This window comes from Hippocampus zosterae, chromosome 15, assembly GCF_025434085.1.
Source record: "Hippocampus zosterae strain Florida chromosome 15, ASM2543408v3, whole genome shotgun sequence".
Classification (NCBI taxonomy): Eukaryota; Metazoa; Chordata; class Actinopteri; order Syngnathiformes; family Syngnathidae; genus Hippocampus; species Hippocampus zosterae.
In genome coordinates this window covers 14,281,948-14,298,105 of record NC_067465.1, presented here as the reverse complement: position 1 = coordinate 14,298,105, position 16,158 = coordinate 14,281,948, and the positions used below count along the sequence as shown (strand labels likewise).

At 44.8% G+C, this 16,158-nt stretch overlaps 3 protein-coding genes across 3 annotated transcripts in view; all 3 read right to left on the bottom strand.

The window, feature by feature from the left end:
* abcb8 (ATP-binding cassette, sub-family B (MDR/TAP), member 8) overlaps positions 1–16,158 on the bottom strand; it is a 234,825-nt gene that overhangs the window by 92,391 nt on the left and 126,276 nt on the right. The window lies entirely within an intron of this gene.
* On the bottom strand, positions 1,256–3,657 carry gbx1 (gastrulation brain homeobox 1). The gene is made up of 2 exons (XM_052088553.1): positions 2,961–3,657; positions 1,256–2,225 (listed from the first exon to the last, which is right to left on the bottom strand). The coding sequence occupies exons 1-2, from the start codon at positions 3,409–3,411 to the stop codon at positions 1,708–1,710; spliced, it is 969 nt and encodes a 322-aa protein (XP_051944513.1). The 5' UTR covers positions 3,412–3,657; the 3' UTR covers positions 1,256–1,707.
* asb10 (ankyrin repeat and SOCS box containing 10) lies at positions 6,874–13,806 on the bottom strand. The gene is made up of 5 exons (XM_052088604.1): positions 13,305–13,806; positions 12,086–12,353; positions 11,489–11,993; positions 9,284–9,397; positions 6,874–7,372 (listed from the first exon to the last, which is right to left on the bottom strand). The coding sequence occupies exons 1-5, from the start codon at positions 13,627–13,629 to the stop codon at positions 7,187–7,189; spliced, it is 1,398 nt and encodes a 465-aa protein (XP_051944564.1). The 5' UTR covers positions 13,630–13,806; the 3' UTR covers positions 6,874–7,186.

Sequence of the window (16,158 nt, the reverse complement as noted above, 5' to 3'; positions counted from 1 at the left end):
CGGAATAGGTGTGTGTGTGTGTGTGTGTATCTATGTATAAAAAAAAAAAAATCCTCGTCTCACCCCTTGGGTGGTGTCCGTCCCTCATTCAGCTCGGGTCCTCTACCAGAGGCCAGGAAGCTTGAGGGTTCTGCGCAGTATCCTTGCTGTTCCCAGCACTGCACATTTCTGGAGTGAGATGTCCGATGTTGTTCCCGGGATCCTCTCTGAGCCCTTGGTATTTCTCAAGTTTCTCGTGTTCCTTCTTCCTGATGTTTCCATCACTTGGGACCGCTACATCCACTACAACGTCTTTCCTCGGCCATTTATCTTTTATCACGATATCTGGTTGGTTCGTCATTACCATCTTGTCAGTCCGGATCTGGAAGTCCCACAGGATCTTCGCTCTGTCATTCTCCACCACCTTCGGAGGTGTTTCCCATTTTGACCTTGGGGTTTCCAGTCCATACTCCGCACAGATGTTTCGGTAGACTATGCCAGCCACCTGGTTATGGCGTTCCATGTAGGCTTTCCCTGCCAGCATCTTACACCCTGCAGTTATGTGTTGGATCGTCTCAGGTGCCTCTTTGCACAACCTACACCTTGGGTCTTGTCTGGTGTGGTATATCTGGACCTCAATGGCTCTGGTGCTCAGGGCCTGCTCCTGAGCAGCTAGGATGAGTGCCTCTGTGCTGTCTTTCAGGCCAGACAAAATACACACACATACACGAATACACACACGCAAGATGCAATATATTATTCTAACACACCCCTCACTCGACCATAAAAGCAAAATCACCCTTGATGGTGGAATTTTTTTTGTTACATTAACCAAAAGAAAAGCTGCCCCCCCCCATCAAATCATAATTGTTCTACACCATAACATTCTGTATTCAATTGTTTCAGATTGGGATGGCGTTTTTGCACAATTGTGAATGAAGGAGAAATTGATGTCAGTGATCCATCAGTCCACATGTCAGTCCACTAAGTCTGCTGTCACGAAATCAATTCACTAATTCGTTTAACTGAATTTCAAATTCCCATGGCAAGCAAATTAAATGCCAGCAGGTCGTTGACAGTGATATTTTTTTTACACATGTAACTATTCTTTGACATGTCTATTTACAAAATCTAAAACGTTACATTTGTATAAGACACGTTTTTCCAAAATTATATTTTTTAAATGTCGAAAGTTTACACCGATTTTTCATTTCAGTTGTGACATACAAAACGTCAATTGTCAGTGTTCTAACCGAGTGAAAGATTCAAAGTTGAATGAGACTTTTATATAGAAACAGATTTATTAGATCACTCGACTTTACACATGTCCCTTGTTTGGTCATTTTCGTTTCATGATCTATCCAATGTGGTTTTTCCCGAAGCAAAAGCTTCTTGCATGCAAACACATTGTATAAAACACCCCCCGCCCACCAATAAAACAAACCAAAAAAAAAAGTTAAACAGCCTCGCCACAAAATGAGAAAATCACATGCAACAAACAGAAAGTTTTGGCCTGACGTATAAATACGAAAAAAGAAAACAATACACATTCTGGTGATAGTGCCCATTTGTACGGTTGTGTTATGTACATATTCACAAATCAATAAATAAAAGTGACAGAATATTTCCAGTCCTCACTCCACTTTGTGCTTCACGCTGGAGTCTCTTTAAGTGTTTCTTTCGATTTTCTTTGCTTCTTTTTTTTGTTTTTCAGTGACGTCATTGCGTTCACGGCCGCGTCCCTTGTTCTATCTGCTGGTGCTGGCTCCTCACGGCGAACCTGTTGACGTGCACCGGGATGGGCACCACAATTTTGGGGTTCCTCACGGGCTCCCCCGAGCGGTTGTTGACGTTGCCGGCCTTGATGCGTTTCCACTTGGCGCGTCGGTTCTGGAACCAGATCTTCACCTGGACCTCGCTCAGCTTGAGCGCATGCGCGATCTGCGAGCGCTCGGTGAGCGAAAGGTACTTTTTGCAGTGGAACTCCTTTTCTAGTTCGAGCAGCTGCTCGCTGGTGAAAGCCGTTCGTCTCCGGCGGCTCTTGCCCGCCGAGGAGGCACCGGGCGGCAGCGCGTCGTGGGGCCCCAATTTGAGTTTGGCCTTCTGCGACAGTGGCCCGCAAGTGTTGCCGTCCGAGAAGCTCTCGTTCTCGCTGTCCGCGGAGCTGTCGTCACGATCGCTGCACGCGGCCTCGGCGGACTTCGGGTCCGCTTTCTCGTCGTCTGAACTGTACAGCTTGGTCTCGCCTTTTAAAGACAAAAGAATAGTTAAACGATGCGGAGGGGGGGGGGGGGGGGGGAGAGTTTTTTTCCTTTGATGAGGAATAAAAGACGCCCTTAAAACCGCCTCGTCGTAAAAAGAGCCGACGTTGGTCAAAAACAGGACCGACACGCTTTTTGGGTCATTTTGATTGATTTATATATTTTTTTTTAAAAAAAGGAAAGATAAAGAAAGACAGTTGAGTCAAATTGACCCAAGTTCCGAGTCGTTCCAAATTTGCCTAAAATTGCGTTGACAGGGCAGTTTTAAGAGTGCATTTACGTGAATAAAAATAGAGGTCGATAAAATGTATTTTAATGAATAAAATGCACAAGTTAAACTCATCTTCTGAGCGCCGCTCATTTCGCTGAGGAATCTGTCAGCCAACGTAAAAAAAAACTGTTGACATGATGTCATGAACATTACTCAGAATGACTATTGCACACGCGTGTTGTATTTATGCGCCGCTTTTTTATCACTGAAACCGACCAATAGTGGTGAAGTAGTTCTTTTAAATTCGTTGGAGTGACCAGGCGAACTTGTTTTCATTTTTAATGTCACATAAATGTAACGAAAATGCTTTCCTGAAAGTATAGCACAACAAAACAGCAATAGATGATTTTTTTTAATGGTCAGACGTTCGATCCTTTCAAAAATAACTCATATTTCAGCAGTTCCAGTCAACGCCTCACAACAACATTCAATCAGGGGACAAAGTTTACCTGATATCGTCTGAAAAGTTTCCGAAAAGTTCAGCAACTCGGAGCTTTTCTCGCGGCCGTGCAGCTCGTCCGAGTGCGGGCTCTCCTGCCTCCTCGCGCCGGGCTCGGCGGCGCTCAGACGCGGTCCCGGCAGCTCCTGGGGCGGGTAAAAGTTGTCCGGCGGGTCGGAGAAGTTGGGCATGGCGGTGGTGAGCGCCACCATGGACGGCACGCCTTGGCCCAAGCTGGCGCAGAAAGTGTTGGTGAGGCGGCCCGCGAAGGACGCCAACGGCGCCAGTGGAGGGATCCCGGAGGACAGAGGCGAATGGGACAAGGCCTGCGGGATGACCAGGGGTCTGTAGGGCATGAACATGGGGTAGCCCGTATAGAGCAAGTGTCCCGGTCTGGGCTGGGGGGTCCCGATGAGGGAATCGATGGAAAAGGCAGTCCCTTGCCCTCCTGGTCTCTGCATCTTTGCATGCAAACTCCCTCTTTCGTCTCCTCCCCCGCCCCAAAAATGTCAAACTTTTCGCAAGAAGATCCTGAGCCGCATCCCCGAAAGTGGAACTAGAACGACGTTTTTGCGCAGTCCGCTTGTGTTCTCCGCTTTGCGCCCGTCTTATTTGTCACATCAACACACGGCTGCCTGGGCTCTGGGGCTCTTTGGCAACTCCTCCCTCTCTGATGTGAGCACGCAACGAGAGTGAGGGAGGGCGAGAGCGAGCGCATTGGTTATCATGTGCAAAGGTGGGGGGGGGGGGGCGTTGTGGTCCCCGGGGGCTCATCCATCTTCCTCAAATTACGCTTCATTTCCTTATTCAGCCTCTGACTTTTTGGCCGTCCTGAGAGGCGGTCGTTTCCCAGTAGGGAGCCCCCCCCCCCGCCACCCCCCATCCAAGTCCTTCCCCTTCTATCACCGTCGACCACACCAAGCCAATCAGCTATTATTAATTTTGATTGATGATTAGCAATTACTGTGGATTCAAAACAACCAAGCCTTTTGTGCCCCCCCCCCCCAGCACCCCGCACCCCCACTCGCTAAGCGTCTGGAAGGGAGTCGAGGCAGCTGTCCCCCCATCTCTCCACCTCCCAGCTCCCTCCCCGTCTCTCTTTGGCCTCTTCTCCGGTGCCCCTCCAAACAATGTGTTTGGCCCCGGATAAAGAAGTGCTGCAACAATTGTTCCCTGGAGAGAGATACTTTGGGAAAATTAGATTCAGATAAAAGGCGTATCTGTGTGAGGTCAACTGCAGCGTGGGTTTGCAACATGGCCAAAGTCACATTAGTTTTAAGTTTGGGGGGGGGGGTGCAATCGTGGGGTCTGTATGTTTCCAAATGGACCAAAATAAGCACCATTTTTATTTGCGGTGCTGGGCCAAATTCAAAGCATCTTTAATGTCAGCTCATGTCATCTTGTAAATGGCCATGCACGCGAGCTGATCATGATGATGGCGATGATGATTAGCCCCATTGAGTCCCGGGTGGCCGAGCTCTCCAAGCGCTCGTCTGATTGCACGCATGCATGACAGCAACATCAGATCACAGCCCAGCCTGATTAACAGCGGAGGGCCCCGGCCAGCCTCTTGCTCATAATTTCACAGAGAACGCGGGGGAGCCTGGGTGCTCTCATTTGGACTTGGATTTAAAAAAAACAATAAAAATAGGGAGACTACTTATTGGGTGCGTAAAACCTTTACATCGTTTATGCCTCATGGGTTGCCTATACTGTAGTTATAAAGAGATGTCTAACAAGACAAGAATTGTTTTGAGTACCCATTTATTTTAACAGAGTGTTATTGTAATGGCTATAACTATCCCATCCATTAAATTTTATCTTATCCTCGCGAGGGTCGCGGACGTGCTGGAGGCCATCCCGGCTGTAGTCGAGCGGGGAGGGGGGGGGGGACACCCTGAACTGATTGTCAGCCAATCACTGGGCACACAAAGACAAACATTCATGCACACACTCTGGCCTAGAGATAATTTAGAGCAGGGTTGCCCAACCAGTCGATCGCGATCCACTGGTACCCAACGAACTGGTTCCAAGTCTATTGCAGAAGTCAAGGGGGAAATGGATTTTTAAAAAAGTATGTCTGTGTGCGTGTTATTAATATTCTATATTTTAGTGTTAGTGCATACTGCACCCCAAGCTTTCACACTTTCACTTTCACAAAATAAAGTAGTTGAAAAAGAAAATAGTATAACAAAGCAAGTCACCTTTAACCCATGGCGGCGCGTGACTACATCACCGGAAGTTGTTAGCTGTCAGCAGCCTGGAGTTGCATTTTGCGATCACAGCAGTTGTCTTATCTTTTTTTCCATTCAAAGTTTGTTTTATGTACAGTTCACGATGGCACGATGGCACGGGCAAAGAATGGGAATTTAAAGCGCCAAAAAGGGAGTTTAACGGGACACGTGAGCGACAACAGCGACGTTGTTACACTGACGACGCTGCCAAAGTGCGTCCTATGTCACCGCGTCAGGTCTCGACCAAGGTAGGCACCGATTCCTTTTTACAAACACACACACTCTTGTATCCATGTTTTTGAGTTTCGGTCATGTTCGGGTCGTTATGGCTGTTGCTCATCATTGGCACGCGTCTAGTATGTATGCGTGCACTTGCGGTAGCGGGTTGATCGCGGGAGGTCGGTTGCTTGAATCGTCGAAGAAGGTTGGGCACTCCTGATTTAGAGTGTTGCAACCTGCAATGCATGATTTTGGAATGTGCGAGGATACCGGAGTAAATCCACGTAGGTACGGGGAGAACGTGCAAACCCCACACAGGAAGGAGCCGGAATCGAACCTTGCACCTCTGCACTGTCAGGCGGACGTGATTACCGGTTGATCGCAGTACCGCCCTGTAGTTAACAAGATTATTTTTTTAAGACAAGAGAATAAATTCATGCGTCATAAAACAATTCCCATCTCGTGCCGCCCTGGTTAACTATAGTACATAGAAAAAAGGTGTTGTTGAATTGACTATTTTTATTTCGTGAGATGGCGTCACGAAATATAATCGTCTGGGTCCAGATACATTAAGTGGACTAATCACCACCTTAAAAATTTATCCAGAAGCAGATGATTTTAGTTTGTGCAAACACTGGGCAATATATCTATTTTTTCAGTGTATTGCTAACAGCAATAATAATGTTAACTCAAATCCTTCAAATTGTCATGATTATTTTGTGGTTATTTAGGGTTATGGATAAAATAAACTGAACGTATGTAAAAAGTGTTTTAAATTATGTTTTTTTGTCATAATTAAAATGTATGTTTCGCTTATAGGATTCAGGAAAAAAAAACTTTTTTCATTAAAATGAAATCTGTTTATGTTTTCCTCTTTTAGAAACAAAAATCAGATTGTTGATAGCATTTTTTTAACAAGTGCAACGCAATAAATTAGAATGCCATGGAAACCTTATTAACATTGAAAAGTCAAAAAGTAAACTCATACGGAGTCACTACACAAAACTATTGCATGGTTTTATTTGATTAGTTTTAATCTGTCTGAAGCCGTCTGAAGCTTATAATCATTAAAAAAAAACAAGAACTCACTCAAAACATAATTGTGAGCGTCAGTTCTTAGTTTTGACGTTTTGAATAAAACTACTGAAATTAATTAACTCCTCCATGATATTCATTTCTGAAGATTTACCTGGACTGTGTTTTCCTCACACCGATTCAAATGTCTGCTGATCTTCAAAAACGTTCTCATCCGCAGCGAAATTATGCAGGGAGCATTCATCCAATTTTGCTCTAAATTATGACTTTAAAGATAGAGCAAAATTAACGTGCAAATGAAAACATAAGAAGAAAACGAAAGACAAACAAGTAAATTCCTCGTGTCCAATTAAATTTCAAGTTTATTGCACATAAACGACCGTGCAATTAAATGCTTGGAATTTGGCAAAGTGCAACACGCAGTGGACATTCACATAAAAATCAGAACATTTAATAGGTAAAAAATCAAATAAAACGGAAAGAGGCTTATCAATACGAAGGCAAAACGTGATTAATATAGAGGTGAGCATATGTTCGTTAGGAGACGGACGATGAATGATGTTGGGATCGATGGAAACGAGGATGAGCACCGGGAAAAAAAGTACTTAATCAGATTAAGTCTCTGGCGCCCTCTCGTGGTGAAAAAAGGAAGCAAGCTTAAAGGCTGAAGTCAAGACCAATCAAACTCGTGCAATATTGATCTCTAGCAGCAGCAGACTCTTGAATAGAACTTATCAAATGTGCTTAACTAGTGCACATAACCTCTGAAATCCAGAAGCAAGTAGTTCTTGATAAATGTTGGCAGGTGGAGCCTTGGGACCACTTTGTTGAGTCTTCCCTCCAGATAGACCCTCAGTTTGCATCGTGACAAGTGCTGCAGGGAGCGAGGAGTCCGTGCTAGGGAGAAGACAGACTCGTAGAACTCCTGGTGTGCCTGGTGAGGAAGAATAAAAAAAAGAGCTCATGTCTTTTATTTTTTGTTTTTTGTTGTTGTTGTTGTTGCTGTAAACTTATATTTTAAAAGCAAGCGAGCAAAGTTTGAGACTTGAAGGCAAAACATTTCAAATGAAAATGGCAGGCACACCTCTACCCATAACTGGCCCTAATTCGACCATTCGTCATCTCTTTTAATAAAAGTCTGCAAAGGGTCTAGATCAGTGGTCCCCAAACTTTTTCCTGTGAGGGCCACATAACTTTTCGCTTCTCTGATGGGGGGGCCAGGGTCAGTTTGTAACAGCAAAAGTGTGACTGCAAGAGTACCTAGACGTAAAAATGTATTGTTTCCCAGAAACCTACACAAAATCAAATAACTTTTTTTGATACACTCGCGGTATTAAAGACGTCTTTCTTCTCGGGATACACCACCTCCGCGACAGCATTCATGCATTTTTTGACAAACTCTCCTTACCGCTGCTTGCTATCAGTTGAGCAAACCGAAAGCTAGCCCGAACAGATGGCTGGTTCAGCTGAGTTTGGCGTACAAATGTATTTTGCTGAGCTAACGTTCCTCTTTTTAGCGTTGACAGTTTGTCTGCTCTCATTTGCCCATGCAAAAAATCGTACTTGTTGTCGTGACGGGATTCATAGTGTCTCCGCAGATTGTATTCTTTGAATTCCGCCACCAACAGATGAGACAGACAATCTTTTCTTTGCGTTGAAAAAAAAATGTTTCTCCATTTTGGGTTAAATTCCCTGTATTCTGAATAATTTATTTCTCTTTCCTCACCTTTTTGCCATGATTACGTTCTCTTTGAGAGGGACGGGTTTAGGATTTTTTTTTTCTGGGGTTGCCAGATAACGGCACAGACCGCAGAAGGATGGAACAAATGTCATGTTATATGTGTTTATGAAATTGTTACTAGCTAATAGTTAATCATGAACATAGTTCATAACGAAGGAATATTTTATTGCAAAAGCCAAATTTTATGATAAAATACAAATATGCATAGATGAAAAATAAATCAAAAGACTCTCTGGTATTGTTCAGGGGGCCGGACCAAATGTGGAGGCAGGCCGGATCCGGCCCGCGGGCCGTAGTTTGGTGACCCCTGGTCTAGATGGAGATGTCTCCAAAAAATTATCCTGTGCTGTGGTCTGTGTTAAGAGTGACTTGTCCTCTCCGATTTACTCGTAAAACGGCTTTTCCTGGCCATCATAAATGTCAAACCTGTTTTCAAATGTTTCTAAGAGTGGTCAACAATGTGGTCAGATGAGTCCTGGATTTGGGGATTGAAAATGACAAATGCAATTTGTGTTGAGTGTTTGTATATAATTTTTCTCACAAGTGATATTGCACAACAAAAGCGACCTGGAAACGATTGCAACCACAATTTACTTATGAGACTATCCAACAAGCTCGCCCAGCTTCATCTGTTTCTCCTCTTCATCTTCCTTTGACGACTACTACTACTAGTCTCCACTACTCAGTGGTGGGCATGTCAGTCCATCAGTCATTATGCCGTTATTATTTCAAGCTGACTCAGTCTCTCCGAGTCGTCGGCATGTTTTGTGTTATTTCAAGTACTCTGAACGATTTTCTGAAAAAAAATTGAATTGTGATTTTTCTAACAGATATTGCAATTTTGATTCCATTCAGGATTTTTTTTCCTACTCAAGCTTCAGTGCATTATTCACCATGTACACTAACATTTACAAACATGACAGAAAGTGGCACCATGGCATCAAAATCATAAAAGCTACTCTAAATGCAAAGGCACAAAAGATTCTGTGTGGAATCTCACACGCTGTAAAAAATGATTAAGAAGTAAAAATCAGTCCTGTGTGCAACTCCACGAAGTACAATACGTTGTAAAAAGCGATGGTTTCCATCCACGGGTACACTTGCCTCAAAGACCTCAAGTGGGACAGACTCAACCCAGGTGTCAGTGACTCTGAGTTGACTGTAGGAGTTGAGCAGCACTTCGATGGTGCGCGGCGATTGAGAGCAGTGCCTCAGAACCTGAAAATCAACATCACAATGCAGAGAAATCCTGTCAGAAACGCGACAGGATTCAAAACTATTGCCATTATCTGGAGTTTGTGAGCCAGCGCCATAGATTCAAAAGAACTAAAGTAATTAAACACTTGTGAAATGAACAGATTGGGGCTCCCTCCGGGGGTCTAACTGGAAATTATGCAATTAGTGCTAATTAATCTCCTATTAACACTCGCCTAATTAGGAAGCAGGCGTTTTTTTGTTTTTGTTTTTTGTCTGGTGCACGTGGGTGCACTCTGTAGTTGTGAGTCTGCTTCCTGCTGCATCGAGAGCAACGCTGCATGTTGTGTCGGGAAAGGATTGGGAAGTTGAGAGGTCTTGAAAATGACACTATGTCAAGGTGGTAAAAGTGCACAGCTCACTAATGATGCAAAATTAGACACCTTGATCCCAAACTGGCTAATTATTGATTCGTAGCTCCTGTCAAAGCGAGAACGGTAATATCCGAACAACAACCCCTATTTGGATCTGCACCAAATTGGGTTAGCTTAACAAAATACCAATTTCCTTTATTAATGAAGTCATTATTATTTTTTTTTTGCTGAGATGTTAGGTCTAATGTAGAAAATGGTACCGTATTTTCCACACTAAAAGGTGCCCTAAAAGCCTTCCATTTTCTTAAAAGCTCACAGCGCGCCTTAAAATACAATGCGCCTTGTTCATGATTATTTTACGATAATATGTTGACCCCAAAATGGCTCCTTGCTCGAGACATGCTTACAACGCAGAGTTCACACTTAAGGCGATCAGGTTACGCAGTTGAACACGGAAATAGAGCAGCGGCAAGAGAGTTCAACGTTAACGAGTCAATGTTATAAGTTGCTCTTCGTTAAGTAAACTGTGTCGCTATAAAACAATAAGTTTTACTGACATCTGATCGTTCTGTTGGCATTTCCTTGAGCGTAGCTCCATCTAGTGGATGCATTGTAGATTGCGTCTTATAATTCAGTGCGTCCAATAAATGAAAGAAATTTGGGAAAGCAATATTTTTCCTTTGCCAATTTCGCACAAATCTACAAAGAAATTAAAGTCTGTCAGTACCAGGCTTGGACTAGGACACAAATGCAGGGTTGAGAGCAAAGCGGAGATTTACTTGAGATTCAGCGACCGCTGAAACATGGCTAGGGCTGGTCAGGCCTGTGGCGAGAGGCTTGACTGCAAGCACAAAGATGAAACACACTGCCAGGGGACAAACGGAGACAAGGACTATTTAACTCTTTCGGGGACAGCGGTTACTCCAGCGGACAGCCTATCATGTGATCAGGTTACAGGTTATCATTATTGGTGCATGAAAGGGTTTAACACAATTGAAGGACCATCAGGGGGGAACAATCAGGGCGGGGCCAACAATCAGACTGGCACAGGAGGAAGGGCAAGTGACCTTTACCGGCGTGATAGTCTGAACTTTTTGTGTAAATAGGCAAACAAAATCTATCAAGCCGTGCAGTTCATAACATGACATTGTTGCCTACCATGGCCAATCGCAGGGCACACATAGACGAACAACCATTCGCACTCGCAGTCACACCTAAAGACAATTTGGAGTGTTTCATTAACCTGCTGTGCAAGTTTTTGGAATGTGGGGGGAAACCGGAGTACCCAGGGAAAACCCACGCAGGCACGGGGAGAACATGGAAACTCAACACAGGAAGGTCTGAAGGAATCGAACCCTGCACATCTGCACTATGAGGCCGAAGTGCTAACGAGCAATCCACCGTGCCGCCCTGACACAGTGCATTGTGATGGAAAAAAAAAAAGAATACGTATAGTATTGTGCTGTATTATGTAAAAAAGGAACACATTTTGGTTTTTTAGCAGATTAATCACTGGACAACGCAAAGTGGCCGCCGCCAAGTTTCCCATCCATGAATTAGCGAAGATTAGTCTGAGCACAATTTGATAACATCGTCACCATCCTAGGAAAGGACTTCTGTTGTAAAACTGAAGAACCCCCAGTACTGACAAGTTGGGACGGTTAATATTGCATATTTTGGAAGCATTTATAATAGAAACGCAACAAAATGTGTACAAAAGCTTGGAAAGCTGCTTTCCTACCTTGGGAAGTGCTCCGGGCCACACTCGGATGGAGCCGTGATTGAGCAGGGCACGGACAACCCTCTCAGGACTATGGGCAAGCTTGTAGCAAACCACCTTGAGGATGTTGTGCATAGGGGCTTCACCGCCGTAGTCCATTTCGTTCACGCTGGCCCCATTGGCCAACAGCAGCTCAACCAAGTCTGCATTGACATTCTTGCACGCCATGTGCAATGGCGTATGTTTGTCCTGGTCTGTCGTGTGGATGTCAGCCCCGGACTTGATCAGAATTTGGCACAAGTTGAAGTAGCGCTGGAGGTCCTGCAGCTCCTGCGGCTGCGAGCAGGCAGCGTTCAGGGGCGTGAGGCCTTCGTCGTTCTTTTTGTCCACGGCGGCTGCGTAGCGCAAGTAGAGCTGGACGTGGTCCCTTAGACCGTTCCTGGCTGCCACATGCAAGGGAGTGTCGTCTTCATCCACAGTGCGGCCGTTGATTGCAGCGCCATACTGAAGGAGGTACTTGGCACATCTGCAGATGGAGGTTGGGAAGAGTGGAAGTCAATTTGCGATCGGCATGAAACGCGTATTTTTTTTTTTGGTTTTACGCGACGCAATACTCACTCAAAGGACTCAGGGCTGGAGCACAAGTGCAAAGGCATACGGCCGTCCTCCGAGACAGCATTGGCGTTGGCACCGTGGACTAGCAGCAGTCTGGTACACTCTGGCTCACAGTGGACGCAGGACTCGTGCAAGGCGGTGATGCCACCTGGCGCCAGGTCCACACTGGCTCCTCGTTGCAGCAGGTGTTTCAGGCATTCGGTGAAGCCTCGACCAGCCGTGATGTGAAGCGGCGTTGTGAGCTCCTGCTCGTATGTCAGCGACCAAAGCCCTGCCGAGACAAAAGAAGGACAGTGAGAGTCGAACACTGACACAAAGCACAAGTTCGTCCCTCCATTGGCAGTACGTGGAACTGTTTAAAAAACCTACTCAAGCTTCTGTAGTTAAATCTGAAGTCGGTCCACTCGTCTATGTTGCTGGTGTCATAAGTGGCGTCAATCAAGTAGAAGTATTCATCATCGTCCATTATGCTGACCAGCGTCAGCTCGTCGCCCACAAGCAGGGAGTTCCAAAACCGCAGGACGCAACCTGTGGCCTTGGCTACGGCGATCACGTCGCTGCGGAATGTCTTTCGCTTGTGCCACTTCACCTTTGGCGCCACGTAAGCCATCGCTTCTGCCGAACTACTTCTGGACTGGTACTTTTTCCATGAAGATAAACGCGGTGTTGTTTGTGTGTGTTGTTTGAGCAGACGAGGCTATTTCTGGAGGTCACGTGATATGACCCAGTAAACTATGTCGGCGCAGATTCGAGCCACTCTTGGGTGTAGCGTGTAAGCAGCAACCAGTCACAGGATAGAACTACTCTAAAATGACAATTTTTGACCCTGTATCTATAAGGTGGGGTAAGGCATTTAAGAAACAGTCAGTCAACAAGTAATGGCTGTAACATTGGTTTGTCTTTGGCTCAAGGTTTGCAGTCCATGAGCACCGATGCTGTGGATTTTATGACCGACATTTCTCATCAATGTGTTCCTCATGCCAATGTCACCTCGTGATAGGTTTCTAAAAATAATCCGTTTCTGTGTTTCGTGTTGACTTGCAGAGGCGTCACGCTGCTTGAGATTTGCATACTATCACAATCTATTGTACAGAACAAGTTAATGCCACGCCCCCATTGAACGTGGGTCTCTCGAAAACACAATCCTCATAAATTAGTTGACCGGCTACCACGTGCCGAATTGCGAAATTAAATCCTAATGATGACAGATGTCGTCTCTTACCCTCCCCCCGGGCGACCCAGCGCATCTCCCCACCCTGCGGCTCGATGATGAGGCTGGCGGTGGATCCTCGAGGAAAGAGGCGCCGCATAGCCTCCAAGTTGCCTGTGTACAGAACGTTTTGGATCACCACATCTCGGCACACAGTCGGCCTCAGAGTAACGCTGGACCGAAAAGGCGTTCTGTCCCAGGTCTCTTTCTTCAGAGCAAAGCTCAGCAGATGATGGGAGGCCAAGCGCTGCTTGTGCTTGTGTCTCTCCAGCATGTCCTCGTCCAATTGGAGCGAGCGTAAAGCATCGGACGTGAAGACGAAGCTGCCTTGCGACATTCTCAACAGCTTTGTCTCTCAGAAGAGTAAATTTGGATGAGCACAATGTATACGGTGGAGTCAAAGAGATATACAAAAAGCTCTGAGAGCTGGACAGTGCCAACCGTGTGCCTCGCAGCTGCTCAGTGCTGGTTGTTTTGATATTTGGTATGAAGCCCTCCCCGCAGACTGACACGTTACACTATTTTTGTCTCACGTGGAGTCACTGGCCACAAGACACAGCTATCACGCTTTGCTGTCTGGCTGCCATCCTGACTACCACTAATAAAAAATAACGGTGACGTGGGACTTTTTTGTTTTTGTTTTTTTCAAAATGGTTATTTTGAAACTAAAATAACAGCGGTGTGATACACTTAATAAGTAAACAACATGACAGTTGTTAAAGTCATAAGAGAGTATGTCTAGTTTAAAGTTTTCTTGACATTAATATGTTCTATGTGCCCACACTCGTCTAAACATGGCATTCTAATTTAAATTGTATGTTTGTGGAATATGAACTAGGCATAAAAATCCACTCCTTTTTATCCATTCCAGGGCGCGGCCATTTTGCCACTTGCTGTTAACTGACAATGACTTCACAGTTGCTCAGAGCTCTGGTAATGAATGACCAATCATGGCTCACCTTTTTCTGGGTTTGGTCATGTGATGTTTACAATCGGAGCCCTTTTTGGCCTGGGCTGTTTGAAAGTGCTCTATAAATATTGTTGACTTGACTTGACTTGGGGTGGGCAACGGCAGTCCTCATTTTTGGAACTGAAGAGTCGCCGCTTGGGATTAAAGCGGATCTAAATGAGACAGGAGAAATGTCTCCCAATGGATGCTACAGCTTCTTATTTACTTACAAACTTAGGTTGTGCGGGACTTTATGCAGGTTTTGAGCATGACATCTCTTATCCACTGGTAAAAGGAGACTTTGATTCTCTCCTCTTTCAATCTTTCCTTCCTCCAACACACCTGATTCAATTGATCAGTATCGTTAGAAGTCTTCTGATGAGCTGATCATATGAGTTAGGTCTGTTGGAGGATTGAAACATCCAAAACATGCAGGATAGCGGCCCTCGAGAACCGAGGTTGCCCATTACTGCCCTCGGCACTGTGACGTCAATTTCAAGTCAACAGGAACTGGCAAAATGGCCGCCCTCTGAAATGCATGAAACGATTTGCTTTTGCTGCTTAATTCATATTTCACAAATGCAATAGTACCGTACTGGCCCGAATATAAGACGGTTCAAAAAAGACTTTTTGAACTCCAAATTAATTTTTATACAGAAAACAAATGATTATAACAATATATTTGAGAGAAAAAGCATGCTATTTTGCCTCATTTAAATCTTAATAGCTGAACATTTAAATATGGAAACTAAAGTGCAATCACATTCGTAAATGAATAGCTTCTGATTTTTGAAATGTAAATTACATCATCACTTCTCCCCAGCTGCCGGTTAACCTGGCCGACTGTCGACCCACTTTTCTCCAGATTGTCGCTACGTTTCTCCATTTTCTGTTATCTCTTCTATTATTTTCTCCTCTTTTCTTTTTTACCACTATTTTTATTTTTCTTCTTCGTGCTATCGCTATTTTTATTATTCTTTGTGACAGGGGTTCGCTTTGGCCTGGGGGGTCAAGTTCAGCATACTTTCAATAATATCTGGCGCCATCTTCCGTCGTGAATGGGTATAATGTCTCGACCCCAAATGTAAGACGACCCCCACCTTTTCCGTCTTATTTCAATGCAAAAAACACCGTCTTATATTCGGGCCAATATGGTAGTTAGAATGCTGAATTTTGAATAGTGGGGACACAAAAAACATATGAATGTAAAGATGCATCTTTGCCTTTTTGACTGGCAACAACACAAGATTTAGGCCGCTTCCTTTTTTGGCTATCGCTCCAAAGCCCGAGTGAAATGTCTTGACCACACGTGCGATCATAAATCTTGAACAGATGGTGGGCTGGACTGTTTTCTGAGAAGGTCATTGAGGAAAAAACACCCTTAAAAGACCCCACATCACGCAATCATAGCTCAGGACATTCGTTTAGAGACCTCTGCAAATCAGGCCTTTCTTGACTTTCATCATTAGAAACTGAAAATACTCCAATTTGACATGATTATCATTGGTGCGCACTCTGCTTTAGACAAAGACAACTGCTCCTTTAACAGCGTGCCTGTTTATGTGCCGTTTGTAAAATATCATTCAGTTGCTCTGTATTTTTCCTGCTCGTTCGCAAGTCTTAATGGCTTTTATGTATCCACACGACTCCCTGCATCGGCGCATTAGGCTGAATGACTAGCCACCGCTGTGCATCTGTCCCACGTGAAATGTTCTGATGGAGGAGGGATGGCGCATAATTAAGCCTTTTAGAGTCTACTCACCAGGCGCCCGTGCTAATATCTCTTTTTGAATGATGGACCAGCGTTTCCACATCCTTGTGGTGATATCCTTGCCAGTAGCCACGTGGCCCACATGTATTCATTCCACCCCAAAAAATTACACAAATGATCCTATTGATTTCACCACATCTGTTTTG

What these genes read in the sequence shown, in the direction of transcription:
- asb10 (XM_052088604.1), bottom strand. Translation starts at nt 13,629, where the DNA reads ATGTCGCAAGGCAGCTTCGTCTTCACGTCCGATGCTTTACGCTCGCTC. An exon ending in CTGGGTCGCCCGGGGGGAGG is followed by an intron (nt 12,354 to 13,304) that starts GTAAGAGACGAC and finishes TTGTCTCGGCAG; the next exon opens with GGCTTTGGTCGCTGACATAC. An exon ending in TCCCACTTGAGGTCTTTGAG is followed by an intron (nt 7,373 to 9,283) that starts GCAAGTGTACCC and finishes CTTCCTCACCAG; the next exon opens with GCACACCAGGAGTTCTACGA.
- gbx1 (XM_052088553.1), bottom strand. Translation starts at nt 3,411, where the DNA reads ATGCAGAGACCAGGAGGGCAAGGGACTGCCTTTTCCATCGATTCCCTC. An exon ending in AACTTTTCAGACGATATCAG is followed by an intron (nt 2,226 to 2,960) that starts GTAAACTTTGTC and finishes TGTCTTTAAAAG; the next exon opens with GCGAGACCAAGCTGTACAGT.